Genomic DNA, 15,352 nt, shown 5'->3' with positions numbered 1-15,352 from the left:
TAGAAGTCATCAAACCTCAATCGGGACTTGGGGATGGTATCAAACTTGATTTCGATAAAGAAAATACCTTGCAAGTCATGATGTGGTTACAGCTGTATTACAAACTCTCCAAAGGTTATTCTGTTCCTACTGTGGTTTTATTTAATACTGTACAGAACCCCATATATATAAAGCTTGGGACCAGACTTTTTTTGGTTATTGGGGTTTTTTTGGTATTCAGAACAATGGCACTAAATAGCACAGTAGCATCAGCAGAATACCTGGAACAGCGGTCCCAGCACCTCCCCACCGCTGCTGCCGATCCCTCACACCTCCCCACCGCCACCGGTCTCTACTAAGGTTCCCGCTTCTGCCCAGGAGCCCAATGTCCCTGCTCCTGCCTGGGAGACCACTCTCCTTGATGACACCGGGACAAAGGATTCTTCCGACTGCTTGCGGCTGAGAGATAATGGCACGCAATTTGTAATGAGGGCACAACTTCACCTTGTGTTGCCTATCGTTGGGTTGAAGGCAGAGCTGCATTCTCCAGGTTAGAAATCAACACCCTGGACCCTGCTCTGTTCTTGAGTGTGCACAAATTCCTCCACTGTGCTACAGTGTTTGAACATGCGTCTCCTAATTTTTCAGATGGGTGAGCGCTTGCTGGAGGGCAGTGGCAATGGCATCATCTATAGACTGGTTAAATCTATATGTGAACTGCAGGGGGTCCAGTGACAGGGGCAGCAGGAGCTTGATGTACCAAATGATGAGACTCTCGAAGCACTTAATGACAGTAGACGTCAGTGTGACAGGGCGGTAGTCATTGAGGAGGACATGGGGACAATGGTGGCGGCTATGAAGCACATTGGGACTACGGTGCTTTTCAGGGAGATGTTAAAGATGCCGGTGAGAACATCTTTTAGCTGAGCCGCACATCCCCTGTGCACACCTGGGAATATTATCTGGTCCAGCAACTTTCCTTGGGTTGACCTTGCCTAATACTCATCTCACGTCGGCCACTGTAAGACACAGCACTGATTATTTGGAGGAGAGGTGGTCTTCTTCGCCACCACATCGTTTTACGTCTCGAAATGCACGAAGAGGTTGTTCAATGTGTCTGGGAGGGAGGGATCACCAGCACCACAGATGGTGTAGTCTTGTGGTTGGTGATATCTTGGCTGCTCTTCCACATGCGTCGCGTGTTGTCCTTGCTGTCTAGAAAGTGACTATGAATGCGTTGGGTATGCGCCCGCTTTGCTTCCCTGATGGCCTTAGACAGCCTGGCTCTTGCCTTACCTAGGGCTAGCTTGTTGTCCATTCTGAAGGCAGAATTTCAGTTCCTCAGCAGCACATGACTTCTGATTAGAGCGAGTAATGATGGTCTTGGGCACAGTGACGTCATCAGTTCACTTCCTAATGCAGCTAATCACTAATGCCATATATTCCTCTAGAATTTATTTGCACCCAACTGCTCAAATCACAAATGTGAAACAGAATGGGTGAATTATTGTGGAGAGTTCTTAATTCATGGTATGCCATGAAGGGCTTTGTTATTCCCAGTCATGTACACCACTGCAGGTTTCCTACATGTCTCTAATACTCATGGTTTGGCAGATGGCTGCTCTCTCATCCTTCTCCAATTTTACTTTTTGGTGACAAGATCAGTACCTTTGCTGTGCTGGATAGGTAAATCATTATGTGAAGTCCCAGTGTGTCCTGAGATTATCAAATTTGTCTTGCTTTGTCTTTAATTCTTTCACAAAAGTATGGAATTTTTTTCATTGCCATTTAAATTTGTGTTAATATCGATACTGTGATGCATGACGTTGTAACATTAGTCATTTTAATAAACGATGCCTTGTTTTCTTCCAGGGGCTGTTTTTTTGGCCTCTGTGCAGGGAATTGCAATCAGTGTGGATCCAGTCTTCTACACATGGCTTCTTCACCAGCCTCAGAAGGGAAATGTGAAACACAGACCACAGGTATGGAGATCATGTTGGAGTTGGTGTATGAAGGTTGTGATATGTTTGCTTGAAGTTTGCGGCAGATTTCTCTCGATGTGACTTTATTGAAATTGAATAGTAAATATTGTAAACTTATGTCATATTAAAGCTTGAACAGTGACTTTTTAAATATACTTTAAATATACATTCAACAGGCATTATTTTTGCGCGTGCGTGCGTGCGTGCGTGCGTGCGTGCGTGCGTGCGTGCGTGCGTGCGTGCGTGCGTGCGTGCGTGCGTGCGTGCGTGCGTGCGTGCGTGCGTGCGTGCGTGCGTGCGTGCGTGCGTGCGTGCGTGCGTGCGTGCGTGCGCCGTACCACCCACTTTCACCTGGGTGATTTTGGAGGGTGGAAGGTAACCAGAGCACTCAGAGATAACCCATGCAGGTCATGGGGAGAGAGTAGAAACTCCTTACAGGCAGCGCCGGATTCAAACCACTGGTAGTCGTTACACTGACCATGCTAGGCTAACCATGTACCAAAACATTAAAAAAATTGAAATGATTCACTATTCATGATTAATTATAATAAGAATTTATAATACTCTGCTATTTGAAATGAAAATTACATCTCATTTGTTTCGCTTTTCATTTGCCTGCAACTCATTCACAGTTTTTTTAACACTGTGAAATGCTACATGTCCTTTTCTAATGGGAAGTCCATGAAGTTGAAAGAGGCAAAGCTTTGATGTTTTTGAACAAATGTGATGAACTTGGAAACGAGAAAGAAAACCTCTACCACCAATTTATCATGTTTTTTTTTTTGAAAGCAAGGAAATATTAATGTCCACATACAAACTCAGACCCAAATAATATTGTTTTGTGAATATGAGAGTCTCGGAGGGTCAGTGCGAGCGGCTCCTTCAGTCATTTAGCATTTTCGCTGCTTGTGGGAAGAAGCTGTTCCTCAGCCTGTTGGTGCTGGCTCTGATCCTTCAACTTGCTAAGCTTTTGCCAAGATTTTGGTTTGAATGTAGGCCTCTGTAATCACATATATACTCTGATTTCATATCCTAATGCCCAATATTATCTCCACTCTACTGATGCCAAATAGTGAAGCTCATTTGCCACACAGGACCTCAGCTGACATAATCTGAACATCAGACCAAGTCCTGTCTATGAAGCTCCTTTGAAAACTTTGGACCTATGGCAGAATAAAACTGCCAGTGTTCCTTGATGTTTTTGAATGTCTTAAGTATATCTTAGAAATCTTTAAAAAGTATTATAAATTAAATACACAACAAAAGTGTTATATCAGTGTGAATGGTTCAGTGTGAGAGTGGGACTTGAAGGCTTTGACTTGGGATGCATTGTTGAGTAGAGGTGAAATGAATGGTACAGGTTGGCCAGTGATAGGTAATATATATGTGGGGGCAGCTGTGCTGAGAGGAAGTGCTGAAGCTCAGATGAGGACAGGTAAGCTTCACCTGATTCAACAGAGGAAGTTGTGGGAATGGCTGGTAGGGCAGTGGTGAGCTCCTTTGTAGGACATGGGAAATTGGGCATGCCACAAGTGACCCTGATGATCTCACCAGTGAGAAGTGGCAGAATGGGTTTAAATGGCTGGACTCAACTTCTACTGTGTTGTAAATAAAATAAAAACATTTAATGTGCATTTGGCTGCAGATCCTTTCATACCAAATTAGGGAACTGGTTCTGGATGAACTCCAGATCATTTAGGAGACTGAAAGGGTGATAGAGAGGGAGGCAGTCACACCTGGGAAGATCAACCAGAGAAGTAAAGGGAAAAGACAGTCAATGCAAGGTTACCCTGTGGGCCATTCCATTCAATGGTAGGTATACCACTTTGGATACTGTTGCGGGGGATGACTGACAAAGGAGAAGTCACAGTGGTCAAGTCTCTGGCATGAAGCCTGGCCCTTTGGCTCAGAAGGGAAAGGGAAGAACAGGTGAGGCATAGTGATAGGAGATTCAATCGGGAGGGGTATGGATAGGAGATTCTGTGGATGAGATTGGAACCGCTGGATGGTAAGTTGCCTCCCGGGGATTGCAAACCTTGGCTTTCGAAAGATATTGAAAACCTGGTTAAAATGAATAAGGAAATGCAGAGCAGATATAGACAGCAAAGAACAAATGAGGGACTTGAGGAGCAAAAGAAATGTAAAAGAAATCATGAGGGCTAAAAGAAGACATGAGATGTTTCTGGCAAACAAGGTGAAGGAAAATTCCAAGGGCTTCATTAAAAGAATAACATGGGACAAAATCCATTTTCTTGGAGAGCCAGCACTTTTTTCCCCTGGGGCAGTAGCAAATACCAGAGGATAAGATGAGGGGAGGAAAGTTTCGGGGCATCGTCAGGATTTGAACATCGAGAGTAGTGGGTGTCTGGAATGCATGGTGATGGTAGAGACTGATACATTCGGGCCATTTAAAGGATGTTTAGACAGGCATAGGATTGCAAGAAAAATATAAGGATTTGGATGTGAGGTTTGTATTGTTGAGTAGATTTATATAGGTTGACACAACATCATTTGACGAAGGGCTTGATACTGTGCTGTAATGTTCTACGTTAAGGCCAAAGTGGTCATCTAATCGTGGAACCAACTGAGGGGGGGGGGGGGGGGGAGATTATACATGGATTATTTTTGCATCTGTATTTACTCAGGAGATTAACACAACATTTATAGAAGTGAGATAAAACAGCAGAGCTCATGGAACCTACATAAATCACAGAGGAGGAGGTGCTTGGCGTCTTGAGGTAAATAAAGGTGGATAAATCCCCAGGGACTGATGAGATATTCTCTCGGACCTAGAGAGAGGCCAGTGCAGAAATTGAAGGGTCTCAACAGAGGTTTTAAAATGTCTTTAGCCGTGGGTGAAGTGCTGGAGCACACATGTCAAACTCTGGCCCGTGGGCCAAATTTGGCCCGCGATATAATTATAATTGGCCCGCAAGATCATATCAAAAATGTATTAGAGGTGGCCCGCTGGCCGCCGTGCCAGTATAGCACATGCACAGTAACCGCAGTGTCCCAGGGTGAGAGAGAGAGAGAAAAATCCTGGTCCTTGAAAAGTAGTGGTGGGTTGTTTTATAAACACGCTGTCGTGTCCCCTCGCCCACCCCCCCCACCGTAGCGCGGCCTGGCCGGTGTCAGGGGAAGCCAAGGTTGCTTCCCAGCGCCCGGAACCCCAGTGGCACAGCGTTTCTTGGAGCTGCAGATGGAGTCGGGACGCCGGAGGGAAGATTGGGGCTCCACGCTGGGCGATGGGGGCGTCGGCCGCCCTGCGCCTTCCCACCGGACCAGCGGCGGGTGCCCGGAGTACACATGGAGAGCGAGGCTGGTCAGGCAGGTAGGGTGGCACCCCCCGCCAATCTCGGTAGTGGCGTGGGCTGGATCGGGATTAGCCGCGCTCACCTGCTCCTCCACCGCTGACCGGGATCCCAGCGCAGTCCTGAGCGCGGAGACTGCCCTGGAAAGGTCCTGGGACACCGGCACGGAAAGAAAAGGGGGTCCGGGAGAAACTCAGCAGGTCAAGGGAGGTCCGGGAGAAATTCAGCAGGTGAAGGGGGGTCCGGGAGAAACTCAGCAGGTCAAAGGGGGATCCGGGAGAAATCAGCAGGTCAAGGGAGGTCCGGGAGAAACTCAGCAGGTCAAGGGGGGTCCAGGAGAAACTCAGCAGGTCAAGGGGGGTCCGGCAGAAACTCAGCAGGTCAAGGGGGGTCCGGGAGAAACTCAGCAGGTCAAGGGGGTCTGGCAGAAACTCAGGGGGGCCTGACCTTGTCAGGACCGTTGCCCACTCCCCCTCCCTGCCGCAGGCCGACCCGCGACTCACGGTGACGGGGCCACTGATCCGCCGAGATGCCGCCCTGCAGCGAGATCCGATGCCCCCGCACTGTCGTTGTCCAACCCGATCGCCCGCAAACCCCGCCCTCCCGCACACTGGCCTGAGTAAGGAGTATGAACTTTAATCTCAGGATAAAACGATCTTCCAATAGTTTCATGTCACAGTGATAAATATATTCCTGGTTAAAAATGGTCCTGCACCTGGATACAAGCTCATTAGGCATAAAACTTGAAAAGTGTGTAAATCAAAGGATATCTGTACCAATGGAAAAAGGGCATGGCAAATAACCCTGCTAGAGTTCATGCCCATAATCAGTCACCCATTTGATTGTTTCAGGAATCATGTTATTCTCCCACATTCTCAATAGCCCTCAGATTTTACTATTCGACAGCACACTAGCAACATTTGACAAATCCTCTATAGAGAAATATTATTGATTGAATATTTTATTTCTCATTTGTTAATGCTTCTGGAAATAGTTTATCCAAAACTATTATTAAACATTTATTTTAATAAGAAAAAGTTTAACATTACATATGTTGAAAGAAGAGAAAACATGCAGATGTTGTTGAAAATTTTCAATAAATATTTAGTTTGGCCCTCGACTTAGTCCAAGTTTTTAATTTTGGCCCTCCGTGAATTTGAGTTTGACACCCCTGAGCTGGAGGATTGGAGGATATCTAATATTTCACTGTTTAATTGAGACTCCAAGAATAAACTGGCCCATAGTAAGTTATTGGAAAGTATTCTGAGAGACCAGATATATATCAGTATTTGGATAGACAGGGGCTCATTAGGGATAGTCTCAATGTGGCTTTGTGCGTGATAGATCATATCCAATCAGTCTTTTTGAGGAGGAAATTTGATAAAGGTAATGCAGTGGATTTTTGTAGGGCCTTTGATATGATCTTGCATGGAAGGTTGGTCAAGAAGGTTCAGTTGATTGGTATCCAAGATGAGGTAATAAATTGGATTAGATATTAGTTATGTGGGAGAGAGAGACAATAGATGATCACTTCTCTGACAGGAGGCCACAGGGATCAGTGCTGAATTCTTTGCTGTTTCTCATCTATATTGACAATAAGGCTGATAAAATGGTAAACTGAATTAGCTCATTTGCAGATTCCACGAAGATTGGGGGTGAAGTGGGCAGCGAGAAAGGCTTTGCAACAGGATCTGAACCAGTTGGAAAATTGGGCTGGAAAATGACAGGTGGAATTCAATGCAGAGAATTATGAGGTATTGCACCTTGAGACAAACGAGGGTTGGAATTGAACGTTAAATGGTTGGAGACTGCGAAGTGTGGTAGAACAGAGGTATCTGGGAATACACAAATATAATTCCTGATACATAGGTAGATATGATCATAAAGAAGGCTTTTGGGCAGGTTGGCCTTCATAAATCAAAGTATTGATTATAGGAGTTGTACTGTTTTGTTGACATTGGTGAAGCCATATTTGAAATATTGTGGCTATTTTGGTTACCTAACTGCAGGAAAGAAGTCATGGAGTTATTCAGCAGGGAAAAAGGCCATCTAATCTCTTTTCGAGCTGCAACATTACCTTACAGCATTTGAACTCGATCCCACAGTTAATAAAAGCCAATACACCATATGTCTTCTAACAACACTATTAACCTGTGCAGCAGCTTTATGTGTCCTCTGGTAGATAATCAGCTCTCCTCACACATTTAGAGCAACTTAGTAGGAAGCATTTAATACCTGTAAGTAAAAGAAAGAACAATTCTGGAAATCTATAATAATTGCAGGAAATGCTAGAAGTACTCAGCAGGTTAGGTCTCATCTATGGGAACTCTATTCATCAGGCATGTTTAAAATGTGAGTCTATGTGGATTGATATACAAGTATATATACATAAATTATCAATTGTAATTCTGTTCTAAGTGTGAAAACAATGAGCCAATTGAGAACTGTGTTCTATTAGAACATTTCAATCTATCATGTAACCATATAACCATTTACAGGACGGAAACAGGCCATGTCGGCCCTTCAAGTCCGTACTGGTTCACTTGAAGAACTCCACTAGCTCCTCCGCAAACTCCTGAGGAAGTAGAGGCTTTCTTCATGATGCCATTGGTGTGTCATAAAGATAAAAAATGAAAAATGGGAAAAGCTATGCTCCGGAACTATGAGAAATACAATAAACATGAGGTTACGCATGATACAATACAATTGGTTACACAGGCTATATAATCACACCCCAAAAGTTAAATAAATGGGACACAACAGTATCTAATTATATAATTCTTCATAAGTAATTCTTATGCACTCCATGTTCCAGCACATGCCTGTTGTCAAAATTAATAATACCTATTGAAATAAGTAATTATGGTTTTCCTTATTGACGTTTTAAGCTGAATTTAATGACTTCCTTACTTCAAAGCAAACAAGCCTACCATTGTATTTCACGGAATAGGGATACAAGAATAATTCTATTCAGAAACAGAAGATAAAACTTACAAAAGCTGAGAATGCAGGTCATTGGTGGGATCAAAACAGAGTTGGCGTTTTTGTCAAGGGCCCTTCAACAGAACTGGATATATGGGAAAATAAACATGTTTTAAGTTGAGAGATGGAAGGAATGAGGTCTACCTGTGATAGTAATAAAGTTAACACTTCCAAAGTCAGAACAAAATGGTAAAGAAAATACATTGAAATGTAGCAAAATTTCCCAGTTGCTTGAGGTTGTATGTTACAGAATTGGTGAACCAATTGGCGAGCCGTGCCAATTTTATACTTACATATTTGTCACCTGTTTATTTTCCTGATTTTGTTTTGCCGGTTGCTTGATGTTGCTGCATGGTTGAATTCCGGAGAGCAGGGGTTTTTACTGTAAAACAAACTTAAGCCATTATTGAGCTACTTGAAATGAACAGTTCTGAATTGATTAGCTTGTCACCGTGTTTTGCTTTTACTATTAATATATCCTGTTGGTGTATGGCAACAATTAGGTTTTTATTATCAGAATTCCTCCATTCTTGACTATACCCTCTGACGACTTACTTATTTATGAGCTTTGGTGGTCTCCCTACTGATTTTGTCCAATAAATCTTTATGCTGGTCTCTTAATGTTTTTCGTCTTGCCCAACCAAGGTCATGGAATCTTGGTTGTCTTGATCTATGTGGCCTAATCATCTACTAATTTCAAGATATAGAGCTGTTGGGAAACCTACTTCAGAGTAAGAAATTATTGCAAGATTTTTTTTCTTTATATACATGTGAAATGTGATTTGTATGTTGGTAAATTATCAAAATCTGGGATTTCTTCCAATAGCCTGGCATAACTACAATGACAACTGGCAGAAAGGTCATTTATTCATTTTCTTCTGGTCTTTAATAAAGATCTGGAGAACATGTGCATATTATAGGAGGCAATGGAAGTAATTAGAATATCACTTTAATGGATTTTTCTTCCTTTTGGTTTTCTTATTACTGGCATTTCTTTCATGAACTGCTTCAAACTATCCTCTCATGCATAGGGTAGACATTTCAAGAGTTACCAGCTTCCGTGTTTTACCTTCGTACAGATTTGCCTGGATGAAACATTTGTGGTGGACCATCAAGCATCTGTTCCCAATAGCTCCATATTCTGTAATTTACGCTTTTCGCTGCAAGCACAAACTGAATAACCATTTTATAGGAGCTTATGTTCTTTTTGACCTTCTTATTACTGCCATTACTTGATTTGCCTTTAGCTAGAGAACTTAACCTTCAGAATAATAGGGTAAAGATTCAAAATGTGTCTTTCTGTATCTCAGATACAATATTGTCAGTATTCTGACAGAAACTTGAGTTGACTTTTACTGCTGGTTCTGATCCTGAGGCTTACGAGAGTTGAATGCTTTCTGCCCCGACCCAAATTATCCAGGTTGTGATCAGTATGAAACACCAATTTGAAGTCTGGGTTACTCTTCTGTCATCATCCACTTCGAAGACATGCCTTGTGAAGCATTTCCTTTGGATGCGACTTTCCCATTTCTTTGCTGTCATCCACGCCTTCATGCAGCAGTTAGAAAAATGCTGGAATCTATTATTAAGGCAGTGCAAGGAAGATGGGCAAGAATAATAGACTTGGCCAGAATCATTGAAGAGTTGTGAAAGAAAAATCATGTTTGATTAATCTAGAGGTTTTTGAGGTTGTATGTAGCATATTAGGTAAGAGGGAATAATGTTGTGCACATGGTCTTTCAGAAACCTTCCATTACATGCCTCACAGGTTAAGGAGACATTATGTTCCCTAAAGAATTAGTATGGTGATCTATGTATACAGTGGCACCCTGATCAAAATTTCTGTTTCTGTGAATGGTTAAGTGAGTCGAAGATCTCCAAAGGTCATAAAGTTAAAGATAACACATTCTTTTCAACAATTTAAGCAAAATGAGTGTATGATTTTTGTTTTGTACAATTTTAGAGTGTAAAAAAAAAAGAAAGGAGGACCATGCAAAAGTTTGGGCACCCCAAGAGATTTAAGCTCTCAGATAACTTTTACAAAGGTCTCAGACCTTAATTGGCTTATTAGGGCTTGTTAGCTTGTTCACGGTCAATGTGAGGAAAGGCCAAGTGATGTAAATTTCTTTTATAAATACCCTGACTCCTCATGTCTTGCAAATTAAAATAAATGATGCCCACAAAGCAGGAGAAGGCTATAAGAAGCATTTTCAGGTGGCTGTTTCCTCAGCTTGTAATGTAATTAAGAAATGGCAGTTAACAGGAATGGTGGAGGTCAAGTTGAAGCCTGGAAGAACAAGAAAACTTTCCGAGGGAACTGGTTATAAGATTGATAGAAAGGCAAATCAAATCCCCCGTTTGACTGCAAAAGACCTTCAGGAAGATTTAGCAGTCCCTGGAATGGTGTTGCATTGTTCTACGGTGCAGCGACACCTGCATAAATATGTCCTTTCTGGATGAGTTATCAGAAGAAAACCTTTCGTGAGTTCTCACCACAAACTTCAGCATCAGAAGGTATGCAAAGGAACATCTCAACAAGCCTGATGCATTTTGGAAGCAAGTCCACAAGGCTGACGTAATAGTTAGCACAGCACCTTTACAGCGCCAGTGATCAGAACCAGCGTTTGAAAGCTGTTTGTTTGTACTGTGATAGATAATAGATATGTCTTTAGGGATAAATTGGGCAGGTTTGTTAGTGCAGGTCACATATAACACATTAAAACAGATCTTATTTAAAATACTGGAGCTCTGCTCAGGCTAGACAGGCCGACTCTAAGAGCCTTTGCAAAAGCTTTGGAGAGTGCCCAAGAGACCACTATTGGATTGTTGTTTACAAAAAGGCAACAGATGAAAGAACTCATTGGAGCCGCAGGCTATCTGGAGAGGAACTTGCTGTTCCAATAGGGTCATGTGGTTTTGCAAGCAGAGAGAGAAAAACAGGCTTTTTTCTCTGAGAGAGAGAGAGAGAGAGAGAGAATTCAGTTCTGCAGTGCTACAGCTGGGTCTGGAACAGGACAAGCTGAAAAGCTTGTGGAAACCCCATTTGGAAGACGGGTTGTGAGTGCTTAGTTCAGCCTGGTCAAAAACCCTGTGGTTTATGCAAGAGGAGAGGACTGGCTGCCTCATGTTTCACTTGAAATATGAGAAACAAAAAGGAACTCTGTGGTGACCTGACATAAAGAAGTTATCATCTGGAAAACCCTGATGGGGCAAGCTTCTTCGGCTGGTTACAAGGAATCACTTGTGGGTGTTCAGTGAACAACAAATCTCTCTCTGAAAACTGACAAGAACCTACCTGAGCGGTAACCATTAACCTTTCAAGCACCAAAGCCTGGTGAACTTTATAAATGTTAAATTCCATGCACAGTAGAAGAATTGCCTGCAACCAGTGAACATGCAGGAATGAGAAGTAAGATTGGACTGTGAATCAAAGAACTTTTCTGAATTTACATACACATGCGCTTAGAATTAGAAGGGGGTTAAGTTAGGATAAGTGAAGTTAAAGTTTGATCCTGTTTTCATGTTATAACATAATAACATAACATAACATAACAATTACAGCACGGAAACAGGCCATTAGGCCCTTCTAGTCCGCACCGAACCAAACACCCCTTTCTAATCCCACCTCCCTGCACAATGCCCATAACCCTCCATCTTCTTCTCATCCATATACCTGTCCAACCTTTTCTTAAATAATACAGTTGACTCCGCCGCCACTATTTCTCCCGGAAGATCATTCCACACAGCTACCACTCTCTGAGTAAAGAAGTTCCCCCTCATGTTACCTCTAAACCTCTGCCCCTTAATTCTTAACTCATGTCCTCTTGTTTTAAACTTTCCTCCTCTTAACGGAAATAGTCTATCCACATCCATTCTGTCTATCCCTTTCATAATCTTAAATACTTCTATCAAATCCCCTCTCAACCTTCTACGCTCCAAAGAATAAAGACCCAATCTGTCCAATCTCTCCCCATACTCCAGATGCTTAAACCCAGGCAACATTCTGGTAAACCTTCTCTGCACTCTCTCCACTCTGTTTATATCCTTCCTATAATTAGGCGACCAGAACTGCACACAGAACTCCAAATGAGGCCGCACCAACGTCTTATACAATCTCAACATCACCTCCCAACTCCTATATTCCATGCAATGATTGATAAAGGCCAGCATACTAAAAGCCTTCTTCACCACCCTATTCACGTGAGTTTCTACCTTCAGGGAACGATGTACCGTTACTCCTAAATCTTTCTGCTCTTCTGTATTCCTCAATGCTCTCCCATTTACCACATATGTCCTATTCTGATTCTTCTTACCAAAATGAAGCACCTCACACTTATCAGCATTAAATTCCATCTGCCATTTTTCAGCCCACTTTTCTAAGCAGCCCAAATCCCTCTGCAATCCTTGAAAACCTTCTTCATTATCCACTATTCCACCTATCTTAGTATCGTCTGCATATTTACTAATCCAATTCACCACCCCATCATCTAGATCATTAATGTATATAACGAACAACAATGGGCCCAATACAGATCCTTGAGGCACACCACTGGTCACCGGCCTCCAACCTGACAGACAATTATCCACTACCACTCTCTGGCCTCTCCCTTTCAGCCAATGTTCAATCCATTTGACTATCTCAAAATTTATACCTAAAGACTGCACCTTCCTAACTAACCTTCCATGTGGTACCTTATCGAAGGCCTTACTGAAGTCCATATAGACAACATCCACTGCGCTACCCTCATCCACATTCCTAGTCACCTCTTCAAAAAATTCAATCAGATTGGTTAAACATGACCTTCCTCCCACAAATCCATGTTGAGTGCTCCTGATCAGACCCTGTCTATCCAGATGTTTATAAGTACTATCTCTAAGACTATCTCTGAGTTTAAAGATAATTAAAAGCAACTTTTGTTAAAGTTACCATTTGTCCTGATTAATGTCTATTGCTGCTGGGTTTTGGGGTCCTCTGGGCTTGTAACAGTATGTTCTCCCTGTGTCTGTGTGGGTTTTCCCCAGGGCTCAAATTTCCTCCCACCATTCAAAAACTGGGTGTAGGTTAATTGGGTGTAAATTGGACGGCATGGACTTGTGGGCCGAAATGGTCTGTTACTGTGCTATATGTATATCCGAGTCCTGTGGGCTAATGAAGTTAAAATAGAACTTTTTGGCTTCAATGAGCAAAGGTATTTTGAAGAAAAAATGGTACAGAATTTCATGAAGAGAACCCTCTCTAACTGTTAAACACATTGGTTGATTGATTTTGCTTTGGGCTTGTGTTGCAGCCAGTGGCACGGAGAACATTTCACTGGTAGAGGGAAGGATGAATTCAATTAAATACCAACAAATTCAGTTAAATACCAGCTTATTCAGGAAAAGAACCCCTCTCCAACTGTTAAACACGGGGGTGGATCGATCATGCTTTGAGCTTGTGTTGCCGCCAGTGGCATGGAGAACATTTCACTGGTAGAGGGAAGAATTAATTCACTTAAATGCTGACAATTTCTGGAAGCAAACATCACACCGTCTGTAAAAAAAAAGCTGAAGATGAAAAGAGGATGGCTTCTACAATAGGACAATGATCTTAAGCACACCTCAAGATCCACAATGGACCACCTCAAGAGGTGCAAGCTGAAGGTTTTGCCATGGCCCTCACAGTTCCTGATCTGAAGATCATCGAAAATCTGTGGATAGACCTCAAAACAGCAGTTTGTGCAAGACAGCCCAAGAATTTCTCAGAACTAGAAGTCATTTGCAAGGAAGAATGGGCAGAAATCTCCCAAACAAGAACTTAAAGACTCTTAGCTGGCTATAGAAATCCTTTACAAGCTGTGATACTTGCCAAAGGGGGTATTATATGCAGGGTGCTCAAACTTTTGCTTTGGTCCCTTTTCCTATTTTGTTATTTTGAAACTGTAAAAGATGGACATAAAAGTAATCTTGCTTAAAATATTAAAGAAATGTTTCATCTTTATGCCTTTTGGAAATCAGGCCATCTTTTCACTCACTTAGTTATTCACAGTAACAGAAATTTTGACCATTGGTACCCAAACTTTTGCATACTACTGTAGGCCAACAGGAAAAGGGAAAATGTCTTAAAAGAATACTTCTTGCCTGTATTTACTGTGGAGGTGGACTAGAGGGTTGCTATTGAGTTCAGGGAGGAAACTGATATCCTGGAGCATATCAATGTGACAAAGGAGGTGATATTTGATGTCCTGAAAACAGGTGGATAAGCCTCCAGAGGCTAGGTCTATTTGCCATGAACCAAAAGAGGTTGAGAGGTGAAACGTTGAAAGTTTTTATCATATGGAAAGCATAGAAGGAGAAAGCTGTTTCTTATTGTAGGGGTTTCTAAATCTCAAGGGCATGATTTTAAGGTGGGAGGGAGAAGTTTTAAAGGGGATCAGAAAGGTCCACTACCCTTTAAGTGTAGTCCCTCACCCAGGAACCATTCTCATTATTTTTTCTCTCGGCTTTCCATAACAATGTCATTGCCTTTCTATAGTTAGCTCCGTACTCCATCTGAAATCGGACCTGTGTTTTATAGAAATTCATCACGATTTCTATGGTGATATGACCACTAGCGTACTGCAAGAGGCGATCTCTGCACCTGCAGGAAGACCACCTAAGGGGCTGACTCCACCTGGCTGCTGTCAGTCAGCTGACCTGAATATAGACCTGAGCTGGCCCCTGCTGAGCCTGTCACACAGGGAGCCACCAAGGCATGAAATGGTGTTCAGACTTTTACTGGAATAAAGCCTTTTTTTGTACAGTCTTTTGAGTTTTGTGCTTGCTCGCTCCTACCTCAGCGCACCACAACTTATTCCTTTTTATACTCCATACCTCTGTCGATAAAGCCTTGAAATGCACATGCCTTATTTACGATTTAATGAACCGTTTGGTTTCATCTGCAGAAATTGGAGCGGTGCCACAGCGGTTCACAATAGTGGTATGGCTGAAAGGATCTTGTGTATTTCTTGTTTGTTGATAATCCAAGACCAGGTCGCAATGACGACAATGCACAAAGGTTTTGGGGGAATTTACAAAGACTGGGTTGTTGGGTGTCGGCAGGAGAGATGGAATATAATGGAG

The 15,352-nt window shown here is 42.6% G+C and overlaps 1 protein-coding gene across 13 annotated transcripts in view; it reads left to right on the top strand.

Moving 5' to 3' along the window:
- LOC138755825 (intermembrane lipid transfer protein VPS13B-like) overlaps positions 1-15,352 on the top strand; it is a 1,263,706-nt gene that overhangs the window by 615,951 nt on the left and 632,403 nt on the right. For all 13 annotated transcript variants that reach the window (XR_011352575.1, XM_069922506.1, XM_069922508.1 and 10 more), the window contains one exon: positions 1,852-1,961. Coding sequence is in view for 12 of the 13 variants with exons in the window: in XM_069922506.1 (XP_069778607.1) it covers positions 1,852-1,961 (110 nt within the window). In the remaining variant the exon portion in view is untranslated. The remainder of the gene's footprint in view (positions 1-1,851; positions 1,962-15,352) is intronic.

Source organism: Narcine bancroftii, chromosome 2 (genome assembly GCF_036971445.1).
Source record: "Narcine bancroftii isolate sNarBan1 chromosome 2, sNarBan1.hap1, whole genome shotgun sequence".
NCBI classification, from domain to species: Eukaryota; Metazoa; Chordata; class Chondrichthyes; order Torpediniformes; family Narcinidae; genus Narcine; species Narcine bancroftii.
The sequence above is the reverse complement of the archived record's forward strand: the minus strand, read 5'-3'. Positions and strand labels throughout refer to the sequence as shown.